The sequence below is a fragment of the Oncorhynchus keta genome, unplaced genomic scaffold (genome assembly GCF_023373465.1).
Source record: "Oncorhynchus keta strain PuntledgeMale-10-30-2019 unplaced genomic scaffold, Oket_V2 Un_contig_16909_pilon_pilon, whole genome shotgun sequence".
NCBI lineage: Eukaryota > Metazoa > Chordata > Actinopteri > Salmoniformes > Salmonidae > Oncorhynchus > Oncorhynchus keta.
In genome coordinates, this window is record NW_026280185.1 from 78,841 (window position 1) to 95,284 (window position 16,444).

At 45.8% G+C, this 16,444-nt stretch overlaps 1 protein-coding gene across 8 annotated transcripts; it reads right to left on the bottom strand.

Annotated features, from left to right (window-relative positions):
- Nucleotides 1-6,314: 6,314 nt before the first annotated feature.
- LOC118383031 (zinc finger protein 260-like) lies at nucleotides 6,315-16,444 on the bottom strand. Of its 8 annotated transcripts, none has more exons than XM_052503200.1 (3): nucleotides 16,045-16,436; nucleotides 9,400-10,577; nucleotides 6,315-8,672 (listed from the first exon to the last, which is right to left on the bottom strand). In XM_052503200.1, the coding sequence occupies exons 2-3, from the start codon at nucleotides 9,889-9,891 to the stop codon at nucleotides 6,897-6,899; spliced, it is 2,268 nt and encodes a 755-aa protein (XP_052359160.1). In that variant the 5' UTR covers nucleotides 9,892-10,577; nucleotides 16,045-16,436; the 3' UTR covers nucleotides 6,315-6,896. The 8 variants fall into 8 exon arrangements, 7 of the variants coding, with proteins under 7 accessions (XP_052359160.1, XP_052359163.1, XP_052359162.1 ...); XM_052503203.1 differs by having other exon boundaries at nucleotides 9,400-10,552; nucleotides 16,045-16,159; XM_052503202.1 differs by lacking the exon at nucleotides 16,045-16,436 and having other exon boundaries at nucleotides 9,400-9,986; nucleotides 10,100-10,606.

The window sequence follows — 16,444 nt, forward strand, 5'->3', positions numbered from 1 at the left end:
GTGATTAGATTTTTCCTGGGGAATTCTTTCTTCCTGTCGGCGCGATGGACGGAGAACCCCCGTGAGGCTGAATGGACGGGAGACAATATATCCAGAGAGAGACACTATTCCGTAAAACAGAGTATGTTACAGTCCCTGATGTCTCTCTGGAAGGAGATCCTCGCCCTGAGCTTGTCTACTTTATTGTCCAGGGACTGAACGTTAACGAGTAATGTACTCTGAATGGATGGTATGCACGCCACCTGTGTCTGACTAGGGCTCCTTGTTCTCCGGCGTCAGTGTTTTAGTGCAGCTCCCGGGATGAAAATAATTACCTGTCTCAGAAAGTTCAAATAAAGAATCCAGGTCAAGAAGTCAAATTCATGCTCATCTAATATCCAAAAGTTATTTTCGGCTGTAGATAATAATGCAAATATTGTTACAAATAACACACAAAAATAAAAATATTGCAAAGTTAGAAGCTCATAGCTTTTCCTGGTTAAATAAATAAAATAGCCAGCTATGAGCTAGGTTGACCATGTCTGTTGGCGCCATCTTGTGTCAACGGTTATGTAACCTAGCTACCAAATACATCATGTGGGTGACCCCTTTATTGGTAGATGCTTTACTCACCAGCTCGATTTTAACGCTGTTGTCTTGTAGCTAGCTTTTCTTCTTCTATGGTATTATGGCGGTCCGCAAACAAACAGAGGTGCACGCCACCACCTACTGTGTGGGATGAAAACAAAAAGATCTCACAAAACAGGAGCATTGTGGGAGTTGGGGGGGTGGGGAGAAATCCATACAGACTACCAACGGCAACAACAAAAAACTGAACAAAAACATCCTATTTTATTCTGTTAAAAACAGCAAAGCCAATCCCTACTGACGCTCAGGAACCTGGGAGGAAAATCTTCCGTACCTGCCAGTAGCATTTTTAGGTCTTCAGCTATGAACTCCTGCAAACCCAGCAACTTTTCTGCCGCAGCCACAATATGTCCAGTTTTTTCGATTCTTGTGCTGTACAATTATTTACTGGGGCAACAAGCATAAAATACATTTTTCCACACACATCGTCCCCGGTTCTCTCGACTGACAACAAACATTCTCAATGTATACTTTACCTAGCCTAGCTTCATATGTAGGGAGGTGAATGTATACCTTAAATAGCCTAGCTTCACATGTAGGGAGGTGAATGGATACCTTACCTAGCCTAGCTTCACATGTAGGGAGGTGAATGGATACCTTACCTAGCTTCGCATGTAGGGAGGTGAATGGATACCTTACCTAGCCTAGCTTCGCATGTAGGGAGGTGAATGGATACCTTACCTAGCTTCGCATGTAGGGAGGTGAATGGATACCTTACCTAGCTTCTTCGCATGTAGGGAGGTGAATGGATACCTTACCTAGCCTAGCTTCACATGTAGGGAGGTGAATGGATACCTTACCTAGCTTCGCATGTAGGGAGGTGAATGTATACCTTACCTAGCCTAGCTTCACATGTAGGGAGGTGAATGGATACCATACCTAGCTTCGCATGTAGGGAGGTGAATGGATACCTTACCTAGCTTCTTCGCATGTAGGGAGGTGAATGGATACCTTACCTAGCCTAGCTTCACATGTAGGGAGGTGAATGGATACCTTACCTAGCCTAGCTTCACATGTAGGGAGGTGAATGGATACCTTACCTAGCCTAGCTTCACATGTAGGGAGGTGAATGGATACCTTACCTAGCCTAGCTTCACATGTAGGGAGGTGAATGGATACCTTACCTAGCTTCGCATGTAGGGAGGTGAATGGATACCTTACCTAGCCTAGCTTCGCATGTAGGGAGGTGAATGGATACCTTACCTAGCCTAGCTTCACATGTAGGGAGGTGAATGGATACCTTACCTAGCTTCGCATGTAGGGAGGTGAATGTATACCTTGCCTAGCTTCACATGTAGGGAGGTGAATGGATACCATACCTAGCTTCGCATGTAGGGAGGTGAATGGATACCTTACCTAGCCTAGCTTCGCATGTAGGGAGGTGAATGGATACCTTACCTAGCTTCGCATGTAGGGAGGTGAATGGATACCTTACCTAGCCTAGCTCCGCATGTAGGGAGATGCTCTTTATCAAAAAACAATAGAACCATTGACTTTCTTCTTCCTTTTTCCTCCGTTCACCAATCATCTCAGGCAACGGGCACCATACACACTTTAGATTATTTTCTTGAGGTATTCATTCTCAACTGCCATAGACACCCAGGAGATGACTTGAGGTATTCATTCTCAACTGCCATAGACACCCAGGAGATGACTTGAGGTATTCATTCTCAACTGCCATAGACACCCAGGAGATGACTTGAGGTATTCATTCTCAACTGCCATAGACACCCAGGAGATGACTTGAGGTATTCATTCTCAACTGCCAAAGACACCCAGGAGATGACTTGAGGTATTCATTCTCAACTGCCATAGACACCCAGGAGATGACTTGAGGTATTCATTCTCAACTGCCATAGACACCCAGGAGATGACTTGAGGTATTCATTCTCAACTGCCATAGACACCCCGGAGATGACTCCTTTAACAGGGAACCTACTCTGACGTTCAAAGCACGTTACTTTGGAATTTGCGATGGTTGCGAGTCCTAGTGGAATTGTATTGTTCTTCAGAAATACAATGAATCATAACCAGCTGACTTCTTGTCAGCCTGGCCGCATAGATTAGAAGTAACATAGTGAACGTAAACCCGGGGACACTCAAATTAGTATGATATGTTACGTTTTGGTATGGTTACATAAGACAGGATACTTAAGGCAAAAATGTACGCAAACATCTAGCAACTCAAAGGTTGCGTGTTTGAATTTCATCACAGACAACTTCAGCATTTTAGCAACTTTGCATGTTAGCTAACCATTACCCAACCTTAAAAGGTTAGTGGAATTCGTAGTGTAACATACATTTTGCAAATATATACCATATCGTGCAAATTAACATTTTTAACATATCGTACTAATTTCCATTTGGAACATATCGTACGGATTTGAATTTGTGACATATCGTAAGAAATGGATAACGGACATCCACAAATTAATATGCACCATATCATACTAATTGGACTGTTTCCATTTACTATGTTACGTCTACCCATGAGTCCAGGTTGCATCTGGTCACTCTGATTGACTCCACTTTTCATGTACAACAGGGATGGCGAACTGGTGGCCCATCAATTTCCAAAACAAATGTTTTTATTTAAGATTATTTTTATTTTTTTTGGGGGGGACTCAGTCGGGGTATCAACTTACTGTTGAGAGTTAGAATAGTAGAGTACACAAGGTGACATTTCAATATTTTATAGATATTTTATAAACTCTGCAGATTTTCTCTCGTTATGTCAGTCTCCCAATTAGCCCATGTCAGCTTACATTTTTTAGATCAGTAAATTGGTCTAACCAGCTATATAAACTTCTTGTAATCGTGGGTCAATTACCGACCGCTGGGCCCCCCATTGATTTTGTTCGTCACTCAAATATTATATTAAAAACAGCAAACCTTTCTCTCCACCCTATGGTAAGATGTGTAGAAGGAAATTTGCTGCAAAACGGCCAGTGGTTTTCTCTGTCCCAATGCAAAATGAGTAGAATTCCATGTAATTAGATATCAAATTACAAAATATTCTCTCTGTCCCATCGCAAAATGAGTAGAATTCCATGTAATTAGATATCAAATTACAAAATATTCTCTCTGTCCCATCGCAAAATGAGTAGAATTCCATGTAATTAGATATCAAATCACAAAATATTCTCTCTGTCCCATCGCAAAATGAGTAGAATTGCAGCCAACTTACGTTAAAACCGCAACATCCTCTGTCGGGGGGGGTTATGGATTAGGTAATGCAGACCCTTGAGCCACTGTGAACCCTTTATGATGTTCAGATTGTTTGTGGCCCCCACCCCCATCCGAGTGGCCCCCCCCCCATCCAAGTGGCCCCCACCCCCATCCAAGTGGTCCCCACCCGTGGCCCCCACCCCCATCCAAGTGGCCCCCACGCCCCACCCGTGGCCCCCACCCCCATCCAAGTGGCCCCCACCCCCATCCAAGTGGCCCCCACCCGTGGCCCCCACCCCCATCCAAGTGGTCCCCACCCGTGGCCCCCACCCCCATCCAAGTGGCCCCCACCCCCCATCCAAGTGGCCCCCACCCCCATCCAAGTGGCCCCCATCCAAGTGGCCCCCATCCAAGTGGCCCCCACCCCCATCCAAGTGGCCCCCACCCGTGGCCCCCACCCCCATCCAAGTGGCCCCCACCCCCATCCAAGTGGCCCCCACCCCCCATCCAAGTGGCCCCCACCCCCATCCAAGTTGCCCAGAACATCGTTAGATACAGTCTCCAATCTTTTTATATAAATCTTTTGTACTTCCAAAGATTGTGGATAAATAAGATTCATGCCGTTTACCGTTATAAAAAGATTCAAGGTTCCTGTCAGTGTAAGTGAGCTCATTGCTATTGGCTGGCTCTGGTCGACTTATTGTCCCCTCCCCGCTTGCCTGCCCAGAAGATATTAGGCAGTGAAATGTCTCGCTATCAGTCTCTCTCCTACTGACCACACTGTATCAGTCTCTCTCCTACTGACCACACTGTATCAGTCTCTCTCCTACTGACCACACTGTATCAGTCTCTCTCCTACTGACCACACTGTATCAGTCTCTCCTACTGACCACACTGTATCAGTCTCTCTCCTACTGACCACACTGTATCAATCTCTCCTACTGACCACACTGTATCAATCTCTCCTACTGACCACACTGTATCAGTCTCTCCTACTGACCACACTGTATCAGCCTCTCTCCTACTGACCACACTGTATCAGTCTCTCTCCTACTGACCATACTGTATCAGTCTCTCTCCTACTGACCACACTGTATCAGCCTCTCTCCTACTGACCACACTGTATCAGCCTCTCTCCTACTGACCACACTGTATCAGTCTCTCTCCTACTGACCACACTGTATCAGCCTCTCTCCTACTGACCACACTGTATCAGCCTCTCTCCTACTGACCACACTGTATCAGTCTCTCTCCTACTGACCACACTGTATCAGTCTCTCTCCTACTGACCACACTGTATCAGCCTCTCTCCTACTGACCACACTGTATCAGTCTCTCTCCTACTGACTACACTGTATCAGCCTCTCTCCTACTGACCACACTGTATCAGTCTCTCCTACTGACCACAACGTATCAGTCTCTCTCCTACTGACCACACTGTATCAGCCTCTCTCCTACTGACCACACTGTATCAGTCTCTCCTACTGACCACAACGTATCAGTCTCTCCTACTGACCACACTGTATCAGTCTCTCTCCTACTGACCACACTCTCCTACTGACCACACTGTATCAGTCTCTCTCCTACTGACCACACTGTATCAGTCTCTCCTACTGACCACACTGTATCAGCCTCTCTCCTACTGACCACACTGTATCAGTCTCTCCTACTGACCACACTGTATCAGCCTCTCTCCTACTGACCACACTGTATCAGCCTCTCTCCTACTGACCACACTGTATCAGTCTCTCTCCTACTGACCACACTGTATCAGTCTCTCTCCTACTGACCACACTGTATCAGTCTCTCTCCTACTGACCACACTGTATCAGTCTCTCTCCTACTGACCACACTGTATCAGTCTCTCCTACTGACCACACTGTATCAGCACATGCTCCATTGTCTCTGTTTCCTGTCAGATGCTTTCCTATCACATTTAAAAGAGGTGAGAGAACGAATGAAGATATCCTCATTGAGGACATGGATACGGTTTACATTCCATCGTGGCTAAATAAAACGTAACATTACTCAGTAGGATGATTTGAGTTAATACACATGAATGATCTGTTTGATCCACTTTGGGTAATAGCCCATGTAATGACGATACATCGCAGAAAGGAGTGTTCAGTTTGCTGGCGATTTTCACTAGTTTGTTTAGATGGTTAGATTACTTGTTGGTTATCACAGCATTGTCGGAACTAGAAGCACAAGCATTTCGCTACACTCGCATTAACATCTGCTAACCATGTGTATGTTACAAATAAAATTTGATTTGATTTGTGATTGAGCAATTTGCCAAAACCAGCAAATGAATGCAATAGTATTATTGAAATATCAATATATAAATCCATGTTTCTATCCACTTGAAACCACTTTAGCTTCCAGAGGATTAATCTATACAGCTAAACATACGAAAATAAACATCACCATTCAAGACCAGAAAATGTTCTGAGCTCTAATTCATGACTGTTTCCAAACCAGACTCACAGTTGGGGCCAAGTGGAGAAAAAACACAACTATTTTGAAAAGCACATGTTTATTTTAAAACATTCTCAAACCATCAGATCAAAATGAAACAATAAGGGGCGCTGTCGCTCCGGTGTGCCATCTGGGTTTTCACAAGAGCTCTTTTCTCCGAGAAACATTTTTTTCAGTCAGGACATCGGTAGGGCTTTGCCCGAGGGCTCTGGTCTTGACTCAATCTCTATGAGAAAGCAGTGTGTTGCTGTGTGCTCCTGTCCCGTGTGTGTCATGTTGGTGTTTCTTAATGGCTTTCTTTTCAGTGAAACCCTTCCCACAGTCGGGGCACTGGTACGGTTTCTCTCCGGTGTGGGTTAGTATGTGCGTTTTCAGCGTGTTCGACTGAGAGAAACTCTTGTCACAGTAAGTGCAGTGGTGCGGTTTGTGACCCGAGTGTATTAGCCGGTGCCGTATTAAAGAGGCGACTTGAGAGAACTTCATGTCGCAGACGGAGCATTGGAATGGTTTCTCTCCTGTGTGCACCGTCTGGTGACGTCTCATGTTAGTCTTATCAGCGAAGCACCTGCCACACAGAGAGCATTGGTAAGGTTTCTCTCCTGTGTGCTTTCTCTCGTGGATTACTAATCTATGCTTGAATTGAATTCCTGGCCGCAAGTAAGACAGAGGTATGAATTGTTTTCTCTTACTTGCTCATTTGTTTTCTGATGCTTGGTTCTCTGATGAATAGACAAGGCCTGAAGCACCCTAAAACTCTTTCCGCAATCGGAGCAAAGGTGCTGTTTCTCCTCGTGGGTCACCACATGTTTCTTCAGCGCTCCAGACTCCACGAAGCCTTTCCCACAGACAGAACAGACGTGCGGCTTCGCTACTTGCTCTCTGTGCTGCGTTTTCTGATGTCTTCTCAAGGCGGAGAGGAAGGTAAATCGCTTGCCGCATGTGGCACAGAGGTGAGGTTTCTCTCCAGTGTGGATCCGCAGGTGGGTCTCTAACCCTGCCTTAGAAGCCAGCCTCTTCCCACAGTGAGGGCATGGCTCAGAGACCTGTGTCTTTCCTACCTTTTCTCCTTTATGTCTTCTAACATGTGTTCTAAGGTTCGAAGAGTCATTAAATCGCTTCCCACAGAGAGGACACACAAAGGGTTTTTCACCGGAGTGCATACGAAGGTGCCTTTGATAACTATTTGAATGAGAGAAGCGCTTGTGGCATTGGGAGCAGCAGAACGGTTTTTCACCAGTATGCGTCCTCCGGTGGCTTGTCAGCCTTTCCTTTGTTGGGAAATGGCGCTTACATTCAGGGCATTGGAATTGGTTTCCATCTTGACGATGTGATTTGGAATGATTTGTTAAGCTAAGGAAGGACGTGAAAGTTTTTCCGCAATTGGAGCAGAGGTGAGGTTTCTCTCCTGAATGGATGGATTGATGTTTTTTTAAGTATCCAGAATCTCTGAAGCCTTTCCCACAGACAGAGCACACGTGGGGCTTCGCACTGTCCCCTGCGTGGAGTACCTGATGTCTTCTCAGAGACGAACGAAAACAGAAACTCTTCCCACAGTCGGAGCAGAGGTGGGGTTTCTCTCCCGTGTGGGTTCTTTGATGGGACCTCAAGGCTCCTGGTTGATTAAAGACTTTCCCACACACTGAACATTGGTGCCGTTTCACTCCTCCGTGCTCTGAATGACAAAGTTTCTGATGTTTGGTGAAGGAGGGACGGAAAGCAAAGCTCTTCCCGCAGTCGGGGCAGACGTGAGGTTTCTCTCCAGTGTGGGTCTTCAGGTGAATCGTTAGTCTTGTTTTGGTTGACAACTTCTTACCACAGTGAGCACATGGATGAAGGACTTGTTTCTTCACGGCCCCATCATGTTCTGAGGAACCAACATTGTTTTCAGAAGGTTCCTCTTCAAAATGTTCTCCTGAGTGAGTTCTAAAGATGTGTTTCTTTAAGTTGCCTGGATCATTTAAATTCTTCCCACGAGGACAAACGTACGGTTTCTCTCCAGTGTGAGTTAGCAGATGTCTCCTAAGACTGGAATGTGTACTGAATGTCTTTCCGCATTCAGAGCATGTGGTTTCAGAAACATGACATTTCTCTCCAGTGTGAGTTTTCAGATGCCTGGTAAGGCTGGAAAATGTACTGAATACTTTTCCACATTCAGCGCATATATTCTTCTGTTTCTCTCCAGTGTGAGTTAGCAGATGTCGCTCCAGAATATCTTTTGTGGCAAGACTCTTCCCGCCTTGAGGACAGGAGTGGGTTTTCTTGTGTGTTTTCTGCCCTGGTGTTTTCCTGCAGTCCACCAGCTGCACAGACACCCTCTTCAGACCCCAAATTAAGGGGGTACCGGGAGAGGCACGACACAGGGTCTTCAGGAGAGTGGAGGGGGGCGGGAGAGACGTGTCCTGTAAATCACAAAAATAGAGACAGAGTTAATCAGGGAAATGCTCCTCTACCTGTCAAAGGAAGTCTTTAAATTCCCCTCATCCCCGATTACGTCAAGAGGAGGAACCTCAGATACTCTCCTCCAATGTCTGTAGCTCAGTTGGTAGAGCATGGCGCTTGTAACGCCAGGGTAGTGGGTTCGATTCCCGGGACCACCCATACGTGACTAAGTCGCTTTGGATAAAAGCGTCTGCTAAATGGCATATATTATTATTATATTATTATTATTATTATAGAAGGAAGTTGAGGAATCAATGAAGGACTGTTGAGAAACACTTTGACTGGGATAATAAATACTCCCTTTCTGACTGGGATAAAGAATACTTCCTTTCCGACTGGGATAAAGAATACTCCCATTCCTACTGGGATAATAAATAAATACTCCCTTTCCGACTGGGACAATAAATACTCCCATTCCTACTGGGATAATAATTACTCCCTTTCCGACTGGAATAATAAATACTCCCTTTCTTACTGGGATAATAAATAAATACTCCCTTTCCTACTGGGACAATAAATACTTCCTTTCCGACTGGGATAATAAATACTCCCTTTCCGACTGGGACAATAAATACTCCCTTTCCGACTGGGAAAATAAATACTCCCTTTCTGACTGGGAAAATAAATACTCCCTTTCCTAATGGGACAATAAATACTCCCTTTCCGACTGGGACAATAAATACTCACGCCTCTCACTCTTTGCTCTAGTGTGTGCCTTTCTGGAGTTAACTCCGCCTCCAGTCTGTTGCTAGGTAACCAATCCTTGTCCTCCACGTCGCAGTCTGCAGCGACGTTGGATTGTCTGGGACTCATGGACTCCGCCTCCAACCCGTCGCTAGGTAACCCAGCCCCTCCCTCTCCGCTCCACTCTTCATCACAGTCTACAGCATCCTCAGCCTGGAGGGGACTCGAGGGTGCACTGCTAGCATCCTCCAGCATCCTCCTGATGTTCTCTTTCAGTTGGAGTAACCAAGACGTTCCCTGCTCCTCTGATTTCATTGAATCCGTATTGTCCCACATTTCCTCCATGATTTTACGCCGCAGCGAGCGGTGATCCATTGCTTTAACTTCCAATCCATCATGTCCATGATGTTCACACAGGTAACGTAAATTGGCCTCAGTCAAATTCCATAAACTCTTTTCGATTTCATCCATCAACACTCCCTCCTCTCGATTCATTTTGTCCCCGCAGAGTTTGAATGTTTCTTGGTAAAAGGAGCAATAACAACTGGTTATTGAATGGAGCTGCAACAAGTGTGAGGTGTCTCTCTCTCCTGTGTCAAATCAAATGTTACATTTTCATATGCGCCAAATACAACAGGTGTAAACCTTACAGTGAAATGCTGAATACAACATGTGTAAACCTTACAGTGAAATGCTTACTTACAAGCCCTTGACACTAATTGTTCTTAAAAATGCATTGTTGGTTAAGTAAAAAATAGAGAACTCATATCTGGAGTTGTCATAACACCAGATCTTCTTCCTGTCACCAGAGCAGTGGAATCTCCTTGTGAGGTCCCCTGTGGAAGCTCCTTGTCCCCTGTGGAAGCTCCTTGTGAGGTCCCCTGTGGAAGCTCCTTGTGAGGTCCCCTGTGGAAGCTCCTTGTGAGGTCCCCTGTGGAAGCTCCTTGTGAGGTCCCCTGTGGAAGCTCCTTGTGAGGTCCCCTGTGGAAGCTCCTTGTGAGGTCCCCTGTGGAAGCTCCTTGTGAGGTCCCCTGTGGAAGCTCCTTGTGAGGTCCCCTGTGGAAGCTCCTTGTGAGGTCCCCTGTGGAAGCTCCTTGTGAGGTCCCCTGTGGAAGCTCCTTGTGAGGTCCCCTGTGGAAGCTCCTTGTGAGGTCCCCTGTGGAATCTCCTTGTGAGGTCCCCTGTGGAATCTCCTTGTGAGGTCCCCTGTGGAATCTCCTTGTGAGGTCCCCTGTGGAATCTCCTTGTGAGGTCACCTGTGGAAACAGGAGAACATGGTGAGAGAAAAGAAACAACAGTTTTGCCCATCTATGTAGATGTGTAGCGGCATTCAGTTTTGCGGAATCTGTCAAATCAAAACATTTTCTCCATTAGATTGTCAATCTTACATTTTTTACTTAAAGCACCGATCAGCAGTTAAAACAATAACAAAGCGTCATCCCCGACCCTGTTTTGATAAAAAGCGGTGGGATGGGGCAGGAGAAATCTAACCACTCTCAAATTCATTGACAGAGCTATAGATGCAAGGACTGACCATCCATGAAATCTAAATGACACAGTTTTAACTATATTTTGAGACTATACAGTGTTTGTTTACAAACAATCACCTGACCTCAACCCAATTGAGATGGTTTGGGATGAGTTGGACCGCAGAGTGAAGGAAAAGCAGCCAACAAGTGCTCAGCATATGGGGCAACTTCTTTAAGACTGTTGGAAAAGCATTCCTCATGAAGCTGGTTGAGAGAATGTTAAGTGGCTACTTTTAAGAATCTCAAAAATAAAATATATTTTGATTTGTTTATTAACACTTTATGGTTACTACATGATCCCATATGTGTTACTTCATAGTTTTGATGTTGTCACTATTATTCTACAATGTAGAAAAAAGTAAAATAAAGAAAAACCCTGGAATGAGTAGGTGTGTCCAAACTGTTGACTGGTACTGTATGTCGTGACATCAGTTTAAAGGAAAGTAGTGGGCGTGTCAAAAGGAAAGTAGTGGGCGTGTATAATGAGTGGGTGTGTCGAAAGGAAAGTAGTGGGCGTGTTGAAAGGAAAGTAGTGGGCGTGTATAATGAGTGGGTGTGTCGAAAGGAAAGTAGTGGGCGTGTATAATGAGTGGGTGTGTCAAAAGGAAAGTAGTGGGCGTGTAAAAGGAAAGTAGTGGGCGTGTATAATGAGTGGGTGTGTCGAAAGGAAAGTAGTGGGCGTGTCAAAAGGAAAGTAGTGGGCGTGTATAATGAGTGGGCGTGTCGAAAGGAAAGTAGTGGGCGTGTAGAAAGGAAAGTAGTGGGCGTGTATAATGAGTGGGCGTGTCAAAAGGAAAGTAGTGGGCGTGTATAATGAGTGGGTGTGTCGAAAGGAAAGTAGTGGGCGTGTATAATGAGTGGGTGTGTCGAAAGGAAAGTAGTGGGCGTGTATAATGAGTGGGTGTGTCAAAAGGAAAGTAGTGGGCATGTATAATGAGTGGAAAGGAAAGTAGTGGGCGTGTATAATGAGTGGGCGTGTCGAAAGGAAAGTAGTGGGCGTGTATAATGAGTGGGTGTGTCGAAAGGAAAGTAGTGGGCGTGTATAATGAGTGGGTGTGTCAAAAGGAAAGTAGTGGGCATGTATAATGAGTGGGTGTGAAGTCGCTCTGGATAAGAGCGTCTGCTAAATGACTTAAATGTAAATGTTGAAAGGAAAGTAGTGGGCATGTATAATGAGTGGGCGTGTCGAAAGGAAAGTAGTGGGCGTGTAGAAAGGAAAGTACTGAGCGTGTATAATGAGTGGGCGTGTCAAAAGGAAAGTAGTGGGCGTGTATAATGAGTGGGTGTGTTGAAAGGAAAGTAGTGGGCGTGTATAATGAGTGGGTGTGTCAAAAGGAAAGTAGTGGGCGTGTATAATGAGTGGGTGTGAAGTCGCTCTGGATAAGAGCGTCTGCTAAATGACTTAAATGTAAATGTTGAAAGGAAAGTAGTGGGCGTGTATAATGAGTGGGCGTGTCGAAAGGAAAGTAGTGGGCGTGTATAATGAGTGGGTGTGTCGAAAGGAAAGTAGTGGGCGTGTATAATGAGTGGGTGTGTCGAAAGGAAAGTAGTGGGCGTGTATAATGAGTGGGTGTGTCGAAAGGAAAGTAGTGGGCGTGTATAATGAGTGGGCGTGTCGAAAGGAAAGTAGTGGGCGTGTCAAAAGGAAAGTAGTGGGCGTGTATAATGAGTGGGCGTGTCGAAAGGAAAGTAGTGGGCGTGTCGAAAGGAAAGTAGTGGGCGTGTCGAAAGGAAAGTAGTGGGCGTGTCGAAAGGAAAGTAGTGGGCGTGTCGAAAGGAAAGTAGTGGGCGTGTATAATGAGTGGGTGTGTCGAAAGGAAAGTAGTGGGCGTGTCGAAAGGAAAGTAGTGGGCGTGTCGAAAGGAAAGTAGTGGGCGTGTCGAAAGGAAAGTAGTGGGCGTGTCGAAAGGAAAGTAGTGGGCGTGTATAATGAGTGGGTGTGTCGAAAGGAAAGTAGTGGGCGTGTATAATGAGTGGGTGTGTTGATAGGAAAGTAGTGGGCGTGTCGAAAGGAAAGTAGTGGGCGTGTATAATGAGTGGGCGTGTCGAAAGGAAAGTAGTGGGCGTGTCAAAAGGAAAGTAGTGGGCGTGTATAATGAGTGGGCGTGTCAAAAGGAAAGTAGTGGGTGTGTCGAAAGGAAAGTAGTGGGCGTGTATAATGAGTGGGCGTGTCGAAAGGAAAGTAGTGGGCGTGTATAATGAGTGGGTGTGTCGAAAGGAAAGTAGTGGGTGTGTCGAAAGGAAAGTAGTGGGCGTGTATAATGAGTGGGCGTGTCAAAAGGAAAGTAGTGGGCGTGTCAAAAGGAAAGTAGTGGGCGTGTATAATGAGTGGGTGTGTCAAAAGGAAAGTAGTGGGCGTGTATAATGAGTGGGCGTGTCAAAAGGAAAGTAGTGGGCGTGTCGAAAGGAAAGTAGTGGGCGTGTATAATGAGTGGGCGTGTCAAAAGGAAAGTAGTGGGCGTGTATAATGAGTGGGTGTGTCAAAAGGAAAGTAGTGGGCGTGTCGAAAGGAAAGTAGTGGGCGTGTATAATGAGTGGGCGTGTATAATGAGTGGGTGTGTCGAAAGGAAAGTAGTGGGCGTGTCGAAAGGAAAGTAGTGGGCGTGTATAATGAGTGGGCGTGTCGAAAGGAAAGTAGTGGGCGTGTATAATGAGTGGGTGTGTCAAAAGGAAAGTAGTGGGCGTGTATAATGAGTGGGCGTGTCAAAAGGAAAGTAGTGGGCGTGTCGAAAGGAAAGTAGTGGGCGTGTATAATGAGTGGGTGTGTCGAAAGGAAAGTAGTGGGCGTGTCAAAAGGAAAGTAGTGGGCATGTAGAAAGGAAAGTAGTGGGCGTGTATAATGAGTGGGTGTGTTGATAGGAAAGTAGTGGGTGTGTCAAAAGGAAAGTAGTGGGCGTGTATAATGAGTGGGCATGTCGAAAGGAAAGTAGTGGGTGTGTGGAAAGGGGTGGGTGGAAATCGCTCCCCTTTCTCCCCCTTCGGTTTCTTAAAAGGCAGCGACCGTACATTGAGATACCGCGAGAAATTGGACTTCTGTTCTGAAGCCAGAGGATGAGGCAGTCGTATTTCATTGTTAGTTTTACACAAATAATTACACATTTTCAGTTATAAAACTGACGATTGTTTATTTTTGATTGTACTGTTGCTTCATGAGTTGTATGCGTGCGCTTACTGTGACTGTCACCCTGCTATTGGCTACTAGGTAGCTACTTCCCAGGTCGTTGCTGGACATTAGTGCTCCTCAAGAGGGCGTGAAGGGCACTGTGTCCCGGTGTTGCTGTGATATCCAGTAGGAAGCACTTCAAGTCAGCAGACAGACCGATACACTGGCTTATCGATTCGCTATCGATTCGCTGGGGGGCAGATCCATATGTGCTGTCAGGAGAGCATGGGGGAAACAGAGTGTTGAGTGGTAGTGTTCTGTTCTCTCAGACCTGGTGGAGAGCGTGGGGAAACAGAGTGTTGAGTGGTAGTGTTCTGTTCTCTCAGACCTGGTGGAGAGCGTGGGGAAACAGAGTGTTGAGTGGTAGTGTTCTGTTCTCTCAGACCTGGTGGAGAGCGTGGGGAAACAGAGTGTTGAGTGGTAGTGTTCTGTTCTCTCAGACCTGGTGGAGAGCGTGGGGAAACAGTGTTGAGTGGTAGTGTTCTGTTCTCTCAGACCTGGTGGAGAGCATGGGGAAACAGAGTGTTGAGTGGTAGTGTTCTGTTCTCTCAGACCTGGTGGAGAGCATGGGGGAAACAGAGTGTTGAGTGGTAGTGTTCTGTTCTCTCAGACCTGGTGGAGAGCGTGGGGAAACAGAGTGTGTTAGTGTTCTGTTCTCTCAGACCTGGTGGAGAGCATGGGGGAACAGAGTGTTGAGTGGTAGTGTTCTGTTCTCTCAGACCTGGTGGAGAGCGTGGGGAAACAGAGTGTTGAGTGGTAGTGTTCTGTTCTCTCAGACCTGGTGGAGAGCGTGGGGAAACAGAGTGTTGAGTGGTAGTGTTCTGTTCTCTCAGACCTGGTGGAGAGCGTGGGGAAACAGAGTGTTGAGTGGTAGTGTTCTGTTCTCTCAGACCTGGTGGAGAGCGTGGGGAAACAGAGTGTTGAGTGGTAGTGTTCTGTTCTCTCAGACCTGGTGGAGGAAACAGAGTGTTGAGTGGTAGTGTAAGTGTTCTCTCAGACCTGGTGGAGAGCGTGGAGAAACAGAGAGTGGTAGTGTTCTGTTCTCTCAGACCTGGTGGAGAGCGTGGGGGAAACAGAGTGTTGAGTGGTAGTGTTCTGTTCTCTCAGACCTGGTGGAGAGCATGGGGAAAACAGAGAGTGTTAGTGTTCTCTCAGACCTGGTGGAGAGCGTGGAGAAACAGAGAGTGTTAGTGTTCTGTTCTCTCAGACCTGGTGGAGAGCGTGGAGAAACAGAGAGTGTTAGTGTTCTGTTCTCTCAGACCTGGTGGAGAGCGTGGGGAAACAGAGTGTTGAGTGGTAGTGTTCTGTTCTCTCAGACCTGGTGGAGGAAACAGAGTGTTGAGTGGTAGTGTATGTGTTCTCTCAGACCTGGTGGAGAGCGTGGAGAAACAGAGAGTGGTAGTGTTCTGTTCTCTCAGACATTGGTCTGGAGTAGAGTTAGGAGAGGGTTAAATAGTGGATTGGGGTGGTGTTCTTCATTATAGATGGGTAATAGTTGGCAGGGCAATTTTCCTTATCCCTAATTTTGTATTACCATATCAATTAACGTACGTAGGCCGAATGGCCTCACACCAGTACAGTAGGTGGCGCCGTGCGCCCCTAAAAGTTGGATGCGATTCGCCAATCAAATCCTAAAGAAGAAGAAGCAGCTAACGTTAGCTAACATGGCTAATACAGACAGAAAATACAACGGTAACTCGTTGATGATTTCATATAGCTACAATCGATATGCATGTAGCTTCGAGTCAGAAAACAATAATTTTATTTGAATATCGACTCAGTTTGAACTACATCTTAAAACATTGTTTACAAGAGCAATTAGCTAACTAGCTACTAAGCTAAAAAAAAACAGCTAGTCTGAAGAGAAGCTTCAGCTAAATGAGCGGTTATGTAAACCTAACAACTTGCTAATTGCATATTTTTGGCCGTTAGTAGATACCTTAATGATTTACTCACCGGTTGGATTGTAAACATAATCCTTTCTTCGTTTTCAGTCGTCTTCTAGCTTCTACCTGTTCAAAACGCAAGCGGCCTGTTCACGTTCCAGATGAGAACAAAACAAAGGGGCGGGGCGAGCAGGAAGGACCTGAGAGCAGAAGGGTCTCGAGAACAGTAATACAACTACGCTCATTGGTGACATAGATAACACTATATTGCGTCATAGATAAATTCGAAGAACAATTACTCAGTACACGAACATACGAGTACATGTATTATCCCACGTGCCTATGTCAAATCAAATTGTATGTTTCTAGCCCTTCTTACATCAGCTGATATCTCAAAGTGCTGTACAGAAACCCAGACTAAAATCCCAAACAGCAAGCAATTCTACACAGCACAGAGAGAAAGAGTGTTC

Bases quoted from the DNA above. Each gene is read 5' to 3' on its own strand.
- LOC118383031 (XM_052503200.1), bottom strand. From the start codon at position 9,891: ATGAATCGAGAGGAGGGAGTGTTGATGGATGAAATCGAAAAGAGTTTA. The intron at 8,673-9,399 runs GTGAGTATTTAT...TGTGATTTACAG, and splicing joins TAGAGCAAAGAGTGAGAGGC to GACACGTCTCTCCCGCCCCC.